The sequence below is a fragment of the Eleginops maclovinus genome, chromosome 11, assembly GCF_036324505.1.
Source record: "Eleginops maclovinus isolate JMC-PN-2008 ecotype Puerto Natales chromosome 11, JC_Emac_rtc_rv5, whole genome shotgun sequence".
In the NCBI taxonomy this organism is placed as follows: Eukaryota; Metazoa; Chordata; class Actinopteri; order Perciformes; family Eleginopidae; genus Eleginops; species Eleginops maclovinus.
In genome coordinates, this window is record NC_086359.1 from 18,837,092 (window position 1) to 18,857,859 (window position 20,768).

The window sequence follows — 20,768 nt, forward strand, 5'->3', positions numbered from 1 at the left end:
GGTTTATCTGATTGGAAATCTTCAATTATTAACTTGGTGATCAGGTGATTAAAGGGTGATGATGATAAGAATATTGGCAATATTGAGGCACCTAAGGCAAAAGTAACCCCAATGACAGCTTTAGACATTGACAAATCTTAATGTCATTACTGGCTGCTGTGCAACTCATGCCCAAAGGGTACATTAAAGTTTACAGGGAATACCAATGAGAACAACACAAAAAAAAGAATCATCTGTAGCTCACAACTTTTGCTGTTGGCCCATTTTTATGTATTTCTCATGTGTTATACATCGTTCTTGTCCAAAACAGAAAAAGGGAAGCAAAACATTAATTTTATTGCACTTTTCTGGTTTGGGTTTACGTGGGGGTTAAGATACCACAAATGAGTCACTGTAAGGAACATACATATCAATAAGAGCGACCTTCACTCATTATTTTTGAACAGACTTTAAATAGAAACTTGTTTATCTCTCCTCCCCCCTCCCTTCTCCCCCGTCCTGATTTCGCCCTTTCCTTGACTCAGACGGATACACCACAGATGACATCGTATTCTTCTGGCAAGGAGGGGACACCGCTGTGACGGGCGTGGACAAGTTGGAGTTACCTCAGTTCTCCATTGTGGAACTCCGCTTGGTGTCCAGGGAGGTCAGGTTTACTACAGGTAAGGAGACAAACATGCTTCTAATTGTGCTGAAAGTGTCAACCGCCTTCACCCAAATGATTGCTACAGTGTCTATAAACCCCTCTCGAACTGCTGCGAGTCCTGCATGAGTGCATCCGTAATACGTCATTGTCCCAACAGGAAGTATGATTATATTTTGGTCGTGCAGGAAACAATTTCCTTTTCCGATGCTGCAGATTGTAGGTGGTCCTCTCGTCTTTTTATAAAGTGTGCACTTACTTGCAACATAACTACAGTAATTTGCTCTGGCATATTTCATCTTCAGTGTTTCAAATGGAATTAGAGCTTCAGTTAAGTACAATAAATGTGCAGGGATTTTAAATACTCTGCCGCCTATATTCTTTTGTGTGACGCACGCATTTCCCAGAAATAATACACAGTAAGAAGATTCATACTGACATTCTAACTGCAATATTGCACCGTGCACTGCAAAATTCAGACATTCCTTCAAAACAATGTAATGCTTTCGTTTGAGCACAAACTTCTTAAACTTTTTTCTTTGAAAGAAATATCCTTTACACTAAATAGTAATCTATAATGGAATGAAACATTATTTATAGCATATGACTGACACTTATATAGAATAAAATATTTCATTACAAGTGTCATTGAAACAAATTAAATGAAATTGTAAGGAAATACAAAAAAACATTCTATTATTGATGACGTACTCCGTGTAAAAATAAAAAGGCTGTTCATTATTCCAGTCCTTGGATGATGACGGAGTTTTATTGAGGTTGTTGAAAATGCGAACAAACTCTTCTCTTCTCTCCTCTTTATTTGGATATTTTGTAAACTAAACCAAAAGTAACAGAATAAAATCATGTTACTTTAATTTTGTGAAGCTTTGATTGGATACCAATTACGTTTCTTTTCAGGTATTGATTAATTGAATAGGACAATTTTACTCCCAACCCTGGTTTTAATAGCATGCAACATGCTTGCACTTCTATGTAGATTCTCTATGTATGATAAAGGCACACAGGTTTAAAACAACAAAAAAGCGATAGGAAATCTCTGTGAATGTGTCACACCAAAACACACAAGTCCCAGCGTTACCCTTACGTTTGACTTTAATGAAACCCGTTAACATTTGTCGCCGCCATTAATCTAGGATGTACTTGGGTGATCTAAGCCACTTGTCTCAGGTTTGATGAAGTATGTATGCTAAGGTATTGATTCATTAAAAGATTTACAGGAACCTGGAGATGATGAGGTCATTCATCATTGTGCGTTCCCCACAGCTAATCGCCTTTTAGATTAAAACCATCACGCTTATCTGAGAACTTTTTTTTCCTTTGGTGACATATTGGAAATAAAAGTGTAAATGGAATACAAAGAAGGGAATTTAACTATATTTAGAGCAATTTGTGTTGTTTCCAACCTCGTAAATATGTAGTTATAGCTGAAGCAGATGGAGCCTGCCTTGATGTTTATATTGCTGTTTGCCTCAGCGTTGTGTTGTTGAGCTTGTTTAAATTAAAGTGCAGTCAAAAGAGCAATTAACGTCTTGGCGCTAGCTGCTGATATTCTTCCTGTTCACTGGAACGAGTTATCACCTAATGTATATGTTCCTTCCTTTTCTTAGTGTAAAGGCATGCTTTGTAATTATGCGCCTCTAAAATGCCCTTTTGGTAATGTTTGGAGGACAGAGAAAGTGCGAAAAGAAAGCCGAGCAGCGCTCTGTGACAATTCTCAGAGGGACGCTGGAGCTGCCTGCTGAGATAGGGGGTTGGAGAAAAATCTGCCTCGTTTGCGACTTTCTGCCATGTTTAATTGGAATCGAACTTGTCCCTGGAAAGGAATCCATCGCTTTGGGGAAATTAAGTGCTCCATCTGAACAAATGGAGAAATGACTACCCTGCGCGTTGTCAAAGTGCAGACTTTGGAACTCCTAAGTTGTGCCAGAGACCCCTCCCCCCACTTCTCTATTCTCTCCTTTTTTTTCAATGATTTCACTCTGTCCCTGCCCTTTTCCCAAACTCTCCCTCCATCCTATCTCCTTACAGGTTCATACCCGAGGCTCTCTCTGAGTTTCAGGATTAAGAGGAACATTGGATACTTCATCCTGCAGACGTACATGCCCTCCATCTTGATCACCATCCTCTCCTGGGTCTCCTTCTGGATCAATTATGATGCCTCTGCAGCTCGGGTGGCCCTGGGTAAGACACAGCCACGGCTGCATTATTAAAGTCCCAACTGTTCAAACCAAGTGATATAACAGGAACTAAGAGCATGGGGCTGTCACGTTGAACACTCTTATGCACATTGTCTGCACTTACTGGCACGTGGAACTTTGTTCGAATCAACTAGTGCTGTTTAAACGCTGACTGCAGAAATAATGACGTCCTGATGTCTAAATATGGAGTGATGAGTAATATTGAGATCACTTACAACATAATATCAGTAAGCCGGAGAGACATGCTTACTCATACTAAAACAAAAGTGTCCTAATTAAAGCAGAACACAGAAGGTCACATGATCTAACGAGACTTAATGACACTATCACTACTTTTGTGATGTTATTGACATCGAACACATTTACATTACATTGTGTTTTTAAGTTTTAGTTTTAGTGCATGTAAATGGTCTGCAAATGCTAAAATCCCAACGTTTTCTCCAGGGAGAGTTTCTCTGCCACACAATAGTCAACATTGCAAAATTAGAACTGAAATTAGGGTCTGTATTATAAAAACAATTATAATTGAATATTACAAATATTTAGGGCGTTTAATGCCTCATTGACTGAGTATCCATTCCCTGCTAATTTATACGTCTTATAGCATATTTACCTTTTTAACGCACTGTATTTACTGTGGATTCGTCTTACAAAATATGATGTTTTAGATGACACAGTTTATAAAGTAGTTACAAAGAATTGCTCCTTACCAGCCACAGAACATCAGTTCATGTTTGGTTTGACCTAAATAATTCAGAATAACTGACATTATAGAAATATTTAAAGATATTTTGACAATCAAATGTCAAATGTGAATATATTTCAGTCAAATGTGAAACTGACTTTGTTTATAGTTCATGTTGTCTCTTTTACATCAAATTAATTGCACTATTATTTAGGGGCATTGAATTATGTGCACGTTGTAATTGCATTATCAACAAAATATTGATATTTAAACGTCTGATTCTAACAGTCATCCTCTGTAACAGTGTATTTTTACACCAATCATCTGAGACCCTCTCACTGTACGAGTTGCAGGAGCGTTGGTCACATAATGTCAGTGTAATTACAAAGTATGTCTAAATGCTGGCGGGAAGTCCAGCCTCCATGTGTGACGCTCACTTCTCTGTCTTTGTGTGTGCTGCTGTGCTCAGGTGTGACAACGGTGCTTACCATGACAACAATTAACACCCACCTTAGGGAGACTCTCCCAAAGATTCCGTACGTGAAAGCCATCGACGTCTACCTCATGGGCTGTTTTGTGTTTGTGTTCCTGGCCCTGCTCGAATATGCCTTTGTAAATTACGTGTTCTTTGGCCGGGGCCCTGCGCAACAGAAGAAAATCAACGAGAGGCTGAACAAAGCCAACAACGAGCGCACAAGATACGAAGAGAAGAGCCTGAGGGAACAGGTTTGCATCTTCATCTCCTGCCTTTCTCTCAGTGTCAGTCAGGGTTCAAGTGCAAAACAGCTGTGTTCTGCACATAAGTTTCCTAGGCATTTAATCCTCAGACACATATGCAGCATTCCCTGAAGTAATCTTTCAGAAGCATACTGATGCCACCACAGCCCAATATGTATTCACCAACCATAATCCATTGCTTCTACCTCAAGCACTGACTGCTTTTAATCCAGAGATAGCTGTTCATCTAGCTCGACAGTGGTGTAAACATTCCCATTTCCTATTTAGGTTGTTGTCTCTGTTATGCTGTGGGCTTCATTCATTCCGCTACCTTATATTATAACATTTTAAACTAAAATGGGCTAAAAATGTCAGACTGAATGAAGCCCACCCCTCCCTGTTTTCTGTGTAAATTCTAATTCAAAGTTGTATACTGTAAACTTTATGTCTATATGCATTGTGTAATTTTGAGAAATATGTGCTTCTTTGCCGGAATTTGATAGCCTTTTTTAATGTTCTCTTCATTTTTTCTTTCACATTGCAAGGACTCCATTTCCGTGCCGTATCAAACCAACACCTTCAGGTCATTTACACAGCGAAGAAATCTGTATCTCGAGGAACAAAGAAAAGTTGGGGTACATGTATTTAGAAATCATATCAGCTGTAGGCTAGCCCTCACAGTAAAGTCAGAATGTCACTTCTTTTGTAAAAGTTACTAATGGATAAACTATTTGCTAACTATTTCTGTGGCATGCAAAATCCATACCATTCCTGCAATTTAGCAGCTAAAATAAATATCATTATTGAGGGGGGTTTGGGGGCTACTGCTCGACACTTCAACCCTCGCTGACTCTCTTTCCTGTCTGCTCTCAGGTGGATGCTTATGGAAACATCCTCCTCACCACGCTGGAGATGAACAACGAAGTGATGCCTTCTGACGTGGGGAGCAGCGTCAGTGACTCTCGGAATTCAGTCATGTCCTTCGACAGCTCCGGGGTCCAATTCAGGAAGCCCATGGCGCCCCGAGACGGCTTCAGCCACCACTCGCTGGACCGGAGCGCCATGCGTAACCGCGCCAACTGCCGGCTACGACGACGCTCCTCCAAGCTCAAGTTGAAAATCCCAAACCTGTCAGATGTTAGCACCATTGACAAGTGGTCCCGGGTCATTTTCCCTATCACCTTTGGATTTTTCAACCTAATCTACTGGTTGTACTATGTGAATTGATGTGCATCCCACTAGGAATCATGGGCCATATTTTGAGAGCACATTAAATTGGCTTTGATACAGTTCCAAAATATGTATACACATATACAAGTTGAACATATGTATATGCATATTTATATATATTATATTTATATATACATGTGTGAAATCTGAAGGACCTTTCTGCTGTACAAAGTATTAATAGGATGACTTGAATGTTTAAGAGTAATTGTGAGAGAAGAATTTCAAGGCTTTGAGTTTCTTTTTGCTCCCGAAAGAAAGAAACAAACACACAAACAAACACACAAACACGAGATCCCACCCGGGGTTTTTGGAACTAAAGACTGCATGATATTTTTGCTAAAAAAAAACAACAACAACAACAACAACCACAAGAAAAAAGAGAAAGTGAAAGCTCTTGAGAGGGGAAAGATGTCTCAGAGTCCCATTGACTTTTTATTGATACTTATTGTAATCAGAAATCCTCGACTGCAGCTCATGAGATCAGTGGTGGCTCGTCTGTTCAGGCATCAGCTGAGTATGATCCTTGACACCCTCCCCAGCCCCCGCCGCCTTCACACAACCTACCCCCTACACGACCCCACCCATCGACCATGGATAACATGCACGGAAAATCTCCGGTTCTACTATGTACAGCAACCTTGTTTGGATTATGTGTTGTTCCTTGGGTTTTTTGAAGTGGTATCGTTCTCTTTATCAGACATCCGGCCTAACGGGCTCCATAGAGGGGATGACCGACCGCCGCATTCCCACCCAGAGTCAACGCAAACTTGTGTTCCTTTCTATTCTCATGTTATTTTTAGAATCACGTCTTTTGGGTATCGGGAGGGGGCGGGTCTTTTTCATTATGGTTCAAAACAAGTGCTGGTTATTGTAGATATGATTTTGTCTTGAAAAATACTGTGATTTCAGAGAGTGTCGGAACATGTTCTAGAGCTAGGGCATTATAAGATAAAAGAGTCAAAGGTATGCATTACTCATTTTGATTGTGTGAAGAAGAAATATTCTATACATTTTCTCATTAGGTATTCTCATGAAGGTGTGCTGTTTATTTCCTCCTGTTGATTGGTTCTCATGCTCTTTAGATGCAGAGTTCACTGACTTCATATCCTGCTTTGTGTTTGACTAAAAGGAAATGGCAGGATTGCTATTGCGATGGTTGAAAAATGGTTCCACGGCAGAGATGTTAAGACGTGTATATTTAAAAAAAACAAAAAAAAGAGTCAACATATCAGCCCGCAGTTTGACCAGTTGTCATTCAGTATTTCTTTGTTCTTTGTTTGTTTTGCATTCGTGTTGGAGTCGCAGTTTGTGAAGGCAAGATTATTTATTTGCGATAGTAATGGGCAGCCCGAGCAGAATATGTGTGAGGAGAAGGATTCAGCATTTCACAGTCAAACTCAATCAGTGCCATCACAAATATGTTCCGAACCCCCGAGGATCAGAAACATCAGCCTCATCGGGAATGATGCGGTGATTCTCGGGGAGAAAATGTGATAAATAGCCATGAACTGAAATAACAACCAAAAGGCCTATAATCATATGGTTTCCTTTTCTTTCTCAAACACATACACACACACACACCGCATTTCCAGTGCTCAGGGTCATTTGCAAAACAGAACAAAAAGTTCTACTGGAACAGTATTTTATTCTTTTGTTCTTTTTTCAATCACACATTTTAAGGTTTTGGAAATCAGCCACCAACAAAAAGTAAAAGAAATTTGATTGTTCCTGTGAATCCTTTATTTGATTTTAATTAGTTAGGCTCAATCCTCTTTAAATACATTCTTTATTGGCATTAAAATTTCCCAAATCAATCTTTCAAAAGTCTTAAAATTCTAAAATATAGGACATTTTCTGAATTCTTTATTTCTGACATTGCTTTATCAAATCCCTCAAAAAAGTGGTATCATCATTTTTCTTTTTGAATAACTTACCAAATGCTTCTCACATTACCGTTTCATGAATCTGGATTAAAAGTCCTTAATCCAACATGCCTTAAGTAGTCAGAAACCTGAATTAAGATGGAGTCAGAGCATTAGTTGATGAGGCAGCAAACAGTGGATATTGTAGGGGAAAAACACATTTAAATATCTCTTCCATAAGACTGTTGGAAGTGCAGATCAGCCAAATCTAACATTGAGTTGCATAGCACAATAAAAGAAAGCAAAGTGACTGGCTGATTAGAGTACGCAGTGTTAGTGTACCTGAGAAATAAAAATGTTCATACAGAACACAAACACACAGGGACAAGAGGAAGATGGAAGGGCTGCAGAGTCATTTATCATGAGAAATATCCACTCCCCTCTGGAGTGCAGTGCGTAGTGTGCATACGATGTCTGCAGAAAGGAATACTGATCAGAAAGCATTTTGTCTCCGTGAGTCAGAGTGACGTTTGTACAGTGACGTGGCCCGAGCTGTGATTCCAGTCTGGTTTTTATATTTGTTTAAATTCTAACTATTGTTGTCATTGTACTGAACGGAAAAAGAAAGACAAAAAAGATCCCCTTTAAGTATCCAGTAATCCACAAAAATATTGAGGAAGATGAGGACAAGGGTAAAATACTGAGCTGAGTGTTTTGTCTCTGTCTGCAGCTGAACAATCTGTTGTTTGTCTCTCCAGTCAACTGTGAGCTCCAAAGGATTACAAGACCAAAACATAGTGTTGAGTCTTAAATGTGAAGAAAGTTAATTTATTGTTATTTATGAGAAAGCTGTGCTGCAATGGACTAAATTAGCAGTTTCTATTGTGTTTTATGGAGAGTACATATTGAGTATTACACTGTGGTAAGAGTAAAGGCCGGAATTGCAGCATATGTGCACAAATTCTTTAAAAGTTGCCAAATGGAAGTGAGGCAATATTATAATGCAATGAACTTGAATCAGTAGCATCAGTTGTTTCCACATGCTAGTAGCGGCTAATGTAGCCTCGAGGCGCTAGCCTTAAGGAGAAGTGAGGAGCGGCCTGCTCAGCTCACGTCTTTCTTACTCCACTCCCCCTCCAATTTATTTAATCCTCAAATTTCTAGTCTTTGGACTAAGCGACATGACTTTAGCCAATTTATTCGACTACATATAGGTCTCTCTGGAGCCACAAAAGGCTTCATACTACTTTTTTCCCCCCATATACACAGTTCCATCCAAACCTGTAAAGTAGACTTGAAATTGGTGTGGCGAATTGGCAAATTTTCCCTTTAACTTACAACACATGCCTAAAATATGCATACTGTAATTCTAACTTCTCATTTGAAATGATGCAATTACTATATAGGATTGCCAATTGGTTTTTGCAATAAGATAAAGAGCAGCTCCTTATTGTGTTTCCCGCAGAATACATTACTCCCATGGTTGATACAAGGGTACACTCATTTTTTAGGTTACCTTAACCTTAAGAAATAACAATAAGAAAGGTGGTAATAGTTAGTGATTATGAATACTAGTTCAAATAATGCCCTTTACAATTTTTGTATTTTTTTTGCATCATTTCATCCGGGGATCACACTAACAGCTTGTCAAACTGTTCAAAGGCAATATGATGGATCTTTAGTGAGAGTGTGAGGATACTTTTTGTTCCAGTGTAAGACAAGCAAATATTGTTGGAAAAAAAAAATATGGGACCTAAGTCAACAATATAAGTGTTATTCTAAGTAAATCGATAGAACATGTCTGACCAGAGAGAAGCCTTTTCCTACTCTTTGGTCTCAACCTGACCTTACATTTTGTAACACAAACTAACTGTCAGATTCTCCTTCAGGTCAGATAATTCCCAGAAATTAATACAAACATGCCTATTCAGGTGTTATCTTCTTTTTAGAGATATTTGATGCATATCTTTAATAAACTCTGGACACTTACAGAGGAGAAACCTTAGCAGCCCTTGCATGCTCGCAAAATCTACTCAGCACTCATCTCACTCAGAACATGTATAACCTGCTTTCTGGACATGAAATCAGCACATCCATCCCAAAAGCTGTGAGGATCTTCTTTTCTATGCTTTTACTTTAGGATATTTGCTTATACAAGAGAGAAGATACATTCCTTTTGACACATATGTTCGAGGAGCAGAGGAGGAGAAAAAAAAAGTGTTGAACTGATTTCAATGTGAATTTTCTTGCCTCTAGTGTATATGTGTAATTACATGTGAATTGTACTGTAAATATGATATCTTTCACTTAATAGTTCTTAATGCATGAACAAAAACATGGCAGTTCGTAATACCAGCTAGCCTCACTGCTAATGGCATGGACCGCTTCTCTAGCATTGGCATACTTCTGCAAACGAAACCTAAAAAATGAAACACAAGAAATACATGGTGTGAACAGAATAATGGAGAAATCAATGCAAAGTCCTCTCACAGTGACGGAGTTTCTGGTGGCTCTGAGCTTGTATTGGTTCACCTGCTCCATCAAGAATGAGGCTAACACTGCTAACCATTTCCTGGAAATTGCAGAATGCCTTGATTCACTGTCAGCAAACGGGATGGTGCCATCTTGAATGAAATTCTCTAGGTGGGCTTTCCCATTAAATACACCCGAATTTAAAAGTTGGGTTAGATTTCAGCACAGTATACCTGCAGTGTTTACCTCAGACATCAACAAAATCACCCAATTGTCCGGGAGTCTACGATAAAAATATTAAGGGCATGATCGGCTAGCTGGCTTATAGAGGCTAGAGGAGCAGGATGGCCTTAAGAAGGCGAGTGGGATGTTCTTTCCTGCTCCTCAATAAGACAGTCACGTGTGCCCTTGAGCAAGGCACTTAGCCAAATGCCCAAGTGCAGCTGCTCACTTGCTAACAATAGAAGTTTATGTCTGTGCGGTGTAGGTCCTGGAAGTAAATACGTTTAGCAATGTGAGGGAATTGTCCTCTGAATACATGCAAAGGTAAAACGTAGTTCCACTGATGCACCTTGGTTTGTTTGAGTAACTCAAGCCCAGTATTGTAATGCTATAATTACAAGCCAGGACCTTTACAGTAAAAGTTATGAATCATGACATTTTTTGTTGACTCCAGTCTTGTGTTAGGACAGTTCATCTAGGATTACACCCCTCCCAGATAAAAGCAATGCATGTTAGCGCAAAACTGAGCCCCTTTTTAAAAGAACAGACCACGAACGCACAAGAAAATTTCATCCACCAAACACCAGAACAAGGCTGACAGACTCCTCACTGTTAGAAGAATTTTTGCTGGTGCATTCATTATTTTGTACGTACCTTGTAGGTTTTGTTTTGCATGACCTGAGTTTTGAAAGGTTTATTTTCATATCTTTTTACTCCGCACCATCCAAATTCATCCCCACAGCCAGGGAAAAGAAACATCCAGTGTTTACATGCTCAAATTGCACTTGTTTTACAGTCCGCTCTTTAAATCTTGTGAAACAAAACAGTTCGTAAAGCCAGGGGAGAAAATAAAAACGTACATGGTGTGACCCGTGCGAATCACAGACATGTACTTCTAGATGATGTATTTACTGTAAACCACACAATTTGGAATAGATGCACCGAGTGCATGCTGTAGTTTTATCAGGTTCAGCATAAGCATTAACATCAGTCGCCCTTCAACTTCAACGGATGTAAAGGATGCTCAGCAGTAGCATCTGAACGTAAGCCATGTGATTGCACACTGAGTGGGTGTTCCCTGTATTTTCTCTTTAATAAGTTGCCTCTGGTTATGGTCTGTTGTCCATTAATGTGTGATGAAGTTGATTCCCAGTTACACATCAGTATCCCTCCCTAGAGCACACCAGGGAGACTCATGTTTAACCAGTGAGGGGGAAAGATTTAACAACACTTTATAGATATGGCAACAGAAAGAAAGAAACCCACAAGACCAACAGCCCATTTATTTTTTAATATGAATTAGTAAATGATTTGGTTCATTTCTGTGTTCAATTCTGATTTATTGTATTTGTTGCATTTGTTATGGATTGTTATTCTTACTGTTGTTGTTGTTTTATCATAAGAAGGAAATGTAATTCATCTGATATACTGGCACTGGAAGAAAAATGCATTTGGTTTTTGTACTGTAATTGTTTTGTTCACATTGGGCGCTTATTTGATTCAGTTGTTTAATAAGGTGTTTGATTTCATTTGGAGTATCAGTACTCATGGAATCAACATTTGTGTAGTATGAAGTTGTATTTTTTTTGTCAGTGCAATTTAATGTTATAGTGTCAATCAGCTTTTTTAGGTGTTTGAACAAAATGTGTTTTTTACAAATACAAGGTGTTCAAGTATGTGGTATAAAAAGGGTTATCATTCAAACAACAGACTTTTTACAAATAAAGGCTTATACAGTAAGAAAAAGAGCTTATTTTCATATATGAGCCCATAAAGGTTAATATCATGCAATGTTGCGAAAAGGAAGATAAATCAGGTTTTCCTCTTCGCTGTTCCAGGTCCAGTTGGTGTCTTGCTTTTTATATGTACATAAAGACAGGTCAGAAATACAAAAGCTACGAAAATTTGATTACAAAATGAGCGCGTTTATTAGAATATACCTTCTATCTTACCCTATTTCCTGAATAAAGATGCAAAGTGACTCCTGCTCACAAGTAAATATTTGCCCCCTTGTTCAGCAACTTTTTAAATAGTTGTTTTTCTTTCACATTGTTGGCAAATATGACATTGCAAAAATAAAACGTAAGCAAAAATCTGGATAAAGTAGTGTTGCGGCTTCTCTGGGGCAGTTTGCAGTTCTGTGTCTACAAAGCACTAGATAATTAATTTGTTTTGTTCCAAGGACAGATGCAGTTGGAACTCTTTGCTGGGACATTTTGTCCTCTGATGGAGGTCGTGGCGCTATATATGGCAACACATCTGGATTTTATTTTTATTCTCCATACTGAGCTTGAACTACAACAAATGTTTAGGCTGGTGAAGGTGAGGTGAACAGCCGCTGACTGCACCTGGAGCAAAGAGAACTATAATGATCCAGCAAGACATTTGAAATATTATGGGTCCATATGCCTTTAATGAAACCACTTTTTTTTTCCCAAACCATCTCATTGATTGTATAGATTCATTGTTAAGGTTGTTTGGTCATCAGAGTACAACCTTTGCATAATTTTTGGTCTAAAATAAATAAATAATTTAGTTGCCATCGCCATAGAAATTCACCGAACAGGGACTTGCTTTCACTACTTTTTCACTGACGGGGGTCTGTTACAAAGTCATTGATACCATGTGATGATTTAAAGACTTAAAAATCTTGTGTATTTAGCATTGTAGAAACCAGCAAGAATATTTGTATATTCTAAGAAAAAACCTAATCCAAAAGACCCAACTTTTTAAATTACGGTACTTTTAGGAAGGATTTGCTCCAGAAATTTAAAAGGAAAGTTGCCAAGTTTGCACAGCCTGCCCTCAGGCCTTCCTTTAAAGCCACTCCTCAAATGTGTTTATGATGAACAGAAACATATCAAAAAGCAAGTAAAAAACTGTAAATGACTTTTTCAAGTACTCATAGCTGTCAAGCTAGCACGACTCCTTTGACGCCCAATGTGATAAAAGTGTGCACAGTCCAATCATTTCAATTGGGCAAAAAACGAAACTATTCAACACTTTAAAATTCTGCGACATCCAAGGATATCCGATTTATTTTTCTTTTCTTTTGTCAGATCTTTTTTTTTTTTTTTTGGTTGCTGGATGCCTGCATATAAAGAGTATTTTTAAATAATATAATACAAATGTTTCGGTAATACACCTCTCGCCTTAGCTTTACCAGCAAATAAGCAATGAAATCTTTCATCTGCTTTTCTATATAATATGGATTGTGGGGGGGCTCTCTATGGAGTTACCATGTCCACACTCCATCTGTGTGGATGTCCTCCGGGTGTTGTGGTTTCCTCTCACAGTCCAAAAACATGCAGGTTATTTCCACTGCAGACTCTGTATTCCCTGCAGTTGTGAATGCGAGTGTGAATATGTGTCTACATGTGTGTTTGCTATGTGATAAGCTGACATATCCACCCCTCACGCCCAGTGCATGTTGGGATGGATTCTAAGCCCCAGGTGACCCTTAAAGGGATAGTTCCGACTTTTTGAGTGGGGTTGTATGAGGTACTTGTCCATAGTCAGTGTATTACCTACTGTACATTTGGACAGGGCAACATGTAATAGATAATACACTGATTATGGAAGTACCTCATAAAACCTCAGAAATATCCCTTTAACGGGAAATGGAGTTAAGACAATGGAGAATCGGTTGTACTTGACATGTCAAACTTTTAAATTATATGTGAATATGATTGTATTTCTCAAATATGATTTAAATATATGGTTAAAAAACACTGAATCGGCCCCGGCCGTGGCGCAACTGGCTGGGGCACCTGCACCGCACGCCGGCGACCCATGTTCGATTCCCAACCAGTGGTCTTTCCGGATCCCACCCCAACTCTCTCTCTCCCGCTTTCCTGTCACTCTCCACTGTCCGATCCGACTAAAGGCAAAACCCCCCAAAAAATAACTTTAAAAAAACGCTGAATCAAATTGAACAAATACCAGGGTTGGTTGTTAATTGTGTATTGATGACTTTTAATCGTCATCAGTTCCAAGCTTCATTAATGATTATCAAGCATTGACATCCCCAGACTAGAATACTTCAATGTCTCTAGGAGCAAGCTCTTAGGCCTATGTGTGAATAGTGCACATGCATACAAATGACACATGTACGCAGCTGGGTGTGCGAAGTTTAAGATTTATAGCATGAAATGTGGACGTGACTGCATATGCTACACATCATGTGTATGCAGGTTGATGAAAGGATTGATGTGTGGGATTCCTGATGCATTATTTACTAGTGTAATTACAATACTTCTGGTGGAAACATTACCTCACTATGCAGTCTGAGGCATTCGCAATGAATTTAAATGTCTGTTACGTTACCTGGCATGTTGTTTTGATTCTGACACAAAAACATACACATATTTTAAATTCTAATTGATTAAACACATATTTTTTAGAACAGTAGGAGATTAAACAAGGCTTAGCATCTACAGCCATGCAGCAGCTTTTTGAGGCCACCTTTCAGCTAAATGCTAACGTCAGCACACAATGACAATGCTAGCATGAACGTGTTAAGCAGGTTCACCATCTTAATGTAGCATGTTAGCAATCTAACGCAAACTACTTATGAGGCTAATGGGGATTACATTTTGCAGGTAGTTAGTCGCAATCTTGGGACTCATGGGCCGTAGTCTTACAAGGACACGCCTCTGGGGACAGAGGCAATTTAGGGGTGATGTGATGTAACCAGTGAATATCCAAGATTTCCTTCAGTGCTTGCTATATTGACCGAGAGAGCTAAGCTTGCTGCTGCGTCAGAAGCTCGTATGTAATGCATCCTGGTTCATTTAGGCACTGCCGGCATTGCACTGCAAGCAGAAGAACTTCCTCGGTCAATGAAGCACGCACTGAGGAATTTATTGCTTCAACGGACAACATTTACCATGCACACTGATTGAACATCTACAGTATATAAAAGGTATTCAAAAAAGGGTATAAAACAAGCTGTCAATGTTAAGGTCAGTCACACGCCAAAGATCCAGTTTTTGTTTTAAACACTAAAATGCTAAAATATATGTTTGTTGTCCCTTGGTAAGAAAAAACTAAGATTAAAAAGGACACATTTTTGGTTAGGCTACCAAGTTGATAGCAGCTGTAGGCCTTACCTCAAACATGCAAAACAGCCTCCCAGTAACCATTAAGGTAATAGCCCCTTGTTTTTCCCCAGTTCCATTTTTTCTGCTCCAGATCAGTTCTTTTTTCAGATTGAGCTGTTTGACAATTAATAATGCATGGGGGCCAGAAAATGCATGCAGTAGCACAGTTAATAGAGGAGGGAGACCTTTACATTTCCAGTCCATACAGTACATAGTATGTACTTTACACACCATGTTTAAATTATTTAGTCCATTCACAGGGTTAGAAGTGAATTCTTTATCTACAGAAAGCCCTAAAAAGAGAATTGAATATGTGAAAATGAAAAGCAGATGTGCAGCAATGTGCAGAATGTATGTATTTTGAGTTGTTCTGCACGGGAAATCTAACAGAAGGAGGTTGATCTAAATATCTGTATTTTCAAACAATTGATCGGGCACTTCTATCCTTCTTTAGCCCTGTTAAGAACCTACACATACTAAGAAGACTGATTTGAGGTCAGAGGTCAAATATTGATTCCAAGGAATGAATAAATGCCTAAACGATAACCAGGGGACCCTAATAGTTAGAAAGAATCAATGCCACTAATATGTGTCCTGGTAATAAACAATTATGGTGAATGTAAAGGGGGTAATGCTATTGGTCGATGTGTTTGTCTGCCAGCAAGAAAAACTACTGGCCCAATTTTTATGAAATTTGGTCTCAGGGTGTAGAGTGGGCTAAGTGGGAACCAATTACATTTTGCGGCCGATCCAAATCACAGGCAGATCCATAAATATTGTTTTACTTTGTTATCATTGCTAGATCTGTGCCTACGAGCTACATTGAGCTACATGGTTTATTTGGACGGTCAAAAAAAAAAATCTCTATTTGATTGATCACTATAGTTAAACTTATTGTGTATTGCTCGTTGTTGTTGTTGTTGTTGTTGTTGTTGTTGTTGTTGTGTGTGGTGTTCTTCATCATGCTTACGTCTGGTAATGATCCTCTCCTGGCGTGTCCTCTTCAGACACGAGGCAGATTTAATGCACGGGTTTGTCTCACCAAATTGATTTCTTTTAATTTACTCTCGGCCGCGTCCAACCGGCCCTCTGACAGTTGATTACGCCGCTAAGTAAGTTCACCTTGAGAGGAGCTAAGGTATATAAATAATATGTCCAACATAAAAGGATGTACAGAGATCAACCAATACATTTAATCAAGATGGAATTGAAAGTCACCTCTGGAAAATGACTTCAAAACAATAATACATACAAACTGATTGATTGATGATGAAGTGTGCATCAAAATGTGTACGTTCAGTATAGTGTTTCCTCTTTCTGCATCGGAGTGCATGGCATAGCTGAGCAGATGGATACAGAGTCGGCGAAGTAGCTGCTCACTCCATTTCTGAGTTCTATTGTCAGCACTCCATATAAAAACATAAAATATTAAAAGTATGCATTAACTTGGGTCAGGAATTGATGGCTGTACTTCTGTGGGGGGAGAAAACCTGAAAGCAGTGGTTGCTTTGGGCTTTCAGGCTTATAATGCTTGTGTTTTCTGCCACGTATTTGCTTTTAAACAAATAGCTTGGACTGATTTCAAACGATGGAAAAATAGTGAAAGAATATTTGAAGATTTTAGAAATTATTCAAAATAAAAAGATGTTTAATTTTAATCGGCTGATGGGGTTACGGTCATGATTTCCATGGCTATGCAACACAAACATCCAGTATTTCAACAATAACTCATTACTGTAGACTCTACAGCATAGAGGTGCTTCTGATCCAGGATTTAACAGGATAGAACATCAACTAAAATCATCGTTGGTTAACAGTCAAAAGACAACAAGATGTTCTTCTAGCATCATGTTTGGAATGATAAAATGTGAAGCATGCTCCTCCTGCAGCTCGGCACATCCTTCTGTTTTCCTCTTACACGATGTTCATCTGTGTTGCCATGGATGTGTTGTTTAGGGGTCGAAAAGGGGCTGAAGAGATGAAGAAGTGTGTCTAATAAAATTTTAAAACACATCTTCTTTTAAGCAATGTGACCACGACCGAAAAACACTAAATTTAACCCCCACCCCCTCCCCAGGCATATCATTTAGGAAATTCAATCATATACCAAAAAAAGATGGTGGTGGAGCAGTAAAGGTGAGATATATGTGTAAAAAGATGCAAACCCTGCATATAGTGTGTTTTATTTAATTGAGTGAGATCCACATGCCATGTGTCAATTTTCACACTGAATTGATACTGCATGTCTTTGTTTTTGCTCGTCAATTCCCTCCAACATTTGGATGACCACATGAATATCAATCAAGTGTAAAAATAATGAAATCTTTCTCCGGTATGTTGCATTAGGCATACAGCAAGCACAGAGAGAACCACTTTAAAATTCTAGCTAGGTAGGCTATGCTGCGTGGAAAATACCAACCGCCTGTTGCCAAGTGAAATATGTCAGTTAAATTGTGATAAGATCAAAAGTCAAACGCGTAAAATGGTACTTTTCTGCCAAATCCCAACACCCTGCTACTACATTTATTTTGGCATTTTCCCTGGACTCGAGTCAGCCACTAAAGGACATATTCTAATGATCAAAAATGCCATAAGATAGTGTATCTTAGGGAGGTGTAATGCTTCTTTATGCCAATAAGGGTCACAGAACGGCACTTTATGAAAGTTATAGCACACTGACGGGCTGTCAATTAAACTGTTTGCATATGTACACTTCCTCCCTTCCTCTGCCCTCTGTGTCATGCTCTGCTCCTATATGACAGGTCACCTCCTCTGATAACAGACTCAGAAACTCAGAGGTGACAAAAGCATGCCACTGACTTCCTGTGTCCCACTTTCTTTGTTTAAATATAGGTTTGTTTGTACGGTTGCGTTTGTCTTTCTCTAAGCAGTTTTTCATGTTTGCAATTGATGCCAACGTGAGACGATTGTGTCACTGCTTTTGGCTCTGAGTGTAAAACAAACTATGCAAACAACACCTTTGCTTGTGAGCGAGTCAGATGATGTTGTACGCAACCTGCTGTGGATGCATTGTACTTACATATGATTTGGTTTTGTACCATCAATATTGTATATAAGTTAGTATGATTGCCTGGCACATGTTGAGGACATGCTAAATATCTGGTTATTTCTTTATATTTTTTTATTTTCCCAAGGCGGGAGAGCAGGAGAGGAGGAGTGAGGCACAAACACACACAGCGCGCACACACACACACACACACACACACACACACACACACACACACACACACACACACACACACACACACACACACACACACACACACACACTGGATCTAACAGCCTGGCCTGTCATCTGCTGGCCAACTCCTGAACTGCATGCCTGCTTTCCTTCATAACAAGGGCAGTGACAGAATCTCAAACAAAACAATACACTTTAAATAAGTACACCGCGACCATAATCAACTGATAAACATTTGATAATATGCTGTTTTTGTTTTTCTAACATCAAATCCATCTCCAGACAGGTCTATCCAAAGGCAGACAAGGCCCAACACCTCCATGCTGTTCCTGAGCCAGAGCTCTGATTCACTGCTGCTGGCAGTCTGCTGACGGGGAAACACTGGCTGTAGTGGGTGGATGAAAATGTGTGTGTGGAGGTATTGCACTGAATCCTGTTGGAGGTTTGTGTGGGACACCATGCTCAGCAGCCTTCATTTCACTGTGTGAGACATACTCTCTAAATTGGTGCACGCTGCCGGGAAGAGGATTCGTCATCGGCCCTCGGATCACATTCAATCCTGAAGAGTCATCAGAGTGATTGTCTGCTGTCTGTAGGAGCAACACGATGAATATAAATAGCTATTGGATGGATTTCTTTGCAGTTTGCACAGACGATCATTGTCCCCAGATGATACCCCTTAATGAATTTGGTGATCCCCTGACGTTTCCTCTAGTGCCACCATGAAGTTGATATTTCTTTAATCTAAATCTCACAACAACTGATGTGTGATTTACATTAAATATCCAGGGCTCCATGGATCCACAAATACCCATGGCGCCCTGTGGGTGAGTCTTAATGACTTTAGGGATCCCCTGACTATTTCTCAGCAGTGAGTCAATGTCACAATTTTGATTTTGTCCAATACTTCTATATGTCAATGATACAGTTCTTGCAAAGCTTTTATTTTGAAATGATACTATTTTCATTTTCTGTAACGATATGTAAAGTTATGTATAAATAAATCGTTCACCACAAATTGAAAAAAAGAACAGTAGCATTTAAAGAAAGAAGAAACCATCACAGTTTTAATTATTTTATTAAGAGGATAAGCTATATGTGACATATAGTATATTATAGTAGTATAGTATAGTATAGTATAGTATAGTAATAGTGTCATTTTTAATTATTAGATCTCATAATGAAGCTTCTCACCGTTGAGTGCTTTCTTTATCAAAAGCTTTTTTGTGTGTGCATAAATTATTCTTGTGAAATTCAGTTTTTATATTTAACAAGGCATTTTCTAAAGCATCTAATGGTAGCTTTTAGTACATTTAGGAGAATTCTACAGATGAAAATACACAAATTTAGTACAACACCTTTATGTGTATTTTGGGTATTTTCTTTTCACTAGCCTGAAAGAAGAAAATAGCCCAGCCCTCAAAAGTGACCAGTGCATTAAAAGAAAAAAGTATTGGCCTGCAGTGTCACCCCTCATAACGTTTTGGTTTATGATAACAAATAGATATATAATAATATATTGTCCCAAATACAGAAGTGTGACTGTGACTGAATTGAAAGGGGAACGATTATGCATAACAGTGGACAATTTATCAAACAGCTTATATCAGAAAAGATAACCAGTATTTTCACAGGTTTACAGTATTCAGAGTTTACGGATCAAAATGCAGCTTTCACTTCTAATCACTATTTACTCACGCTGGCTCCTTGATTCTCCATAATGTTTCTGAGTCTCGGATCCTGATGAGACGCTCATGAGTCATGCTGTTGGTTTCACTTATTTAAAGCCTGCCCCTTGTTGTTGCAGCGTAGAATTCTGCCCAAACACACACAGCAGCCAACACATGTTGTTTTCTCCACACAAAGTCTCCGGACACCCAGATCGTCCCACTTCCTGTCCTCTCACGTTATCGTCTCCTGGATAATGAGCTCCACACGCCTCCACTCAGTCCCCACCTCCTCCCTCACCCCCCCTAGTCACCCCTGATCAACATTTTTCACATTGTTAATGGCTTATGTCAGCTTCTGGTAATTATAGACAATTAATCATGTGTGATTCACTATCTCCCTCTCTCCGTCAGTATTGTGTTCCGTGCTGAGAGAATGAAAACGACAAAGGTGAAGCTGCCTTTATTAGGTAGGCAGCACCAGGGAGTGAACTCCCCAATGATAAGCAGCGTGTTGCAGTGCTTTGGCTTACACTTCCTTGAGGCGAGCGATAAAGGCCAGGTGGAGATTAAATTACATGAATTCCTTCGCCAAAAGCCCTGACCCAGAATGAATTACAAGACAAGGAGGATGGAGCGATGAGCTGTGGAGAAACCACTGCCAAAGTGCTGAAACATGAATTAACCAACAGTGTCACAACCAGCGGTGCAAAGGAACTAAGTATTTGTACTAAAGTAACGTACTTA

At 39.1% G+C, this 20,768-nt stretch overlaps 1 protein-coding gene across 1 annotated transcript in view; it reads left to right on the forward strand.

The window, feature by feature from the left end:
• gabrb4 (gamma-aminobutyric acid type A receptor subunit beta4) overlaps window positions 1-11,942 on the forward strand; it is a 54,552-nt gene extending 42,610 nt beyond the window's left edge. Inside the window, exons 6-9 of the mRNA XM_063896231.1 lie at window positions 525-662; window positions 2,693-2,845; window positions 4,017-4,316; window positions 5,073-11,942. Coding sequence (XP_063752301.1) covers window positions 525-662; window positions 2,693-2,845; window positions 4,017-4,316; window positions 5,073-5,491 — 1,010 coding nt within the window. The 3' untranslated portion in view covers window positions 5,492-11,942. The remainder of the gene's footprint in view (window positions 1-524; window positions 663-2,692; window positions 2,846-4,016; window positions 4,317-5,072) is intronic.
• Window positions 11,943-20,768: the final 8,826 nt, after the last annotated feature.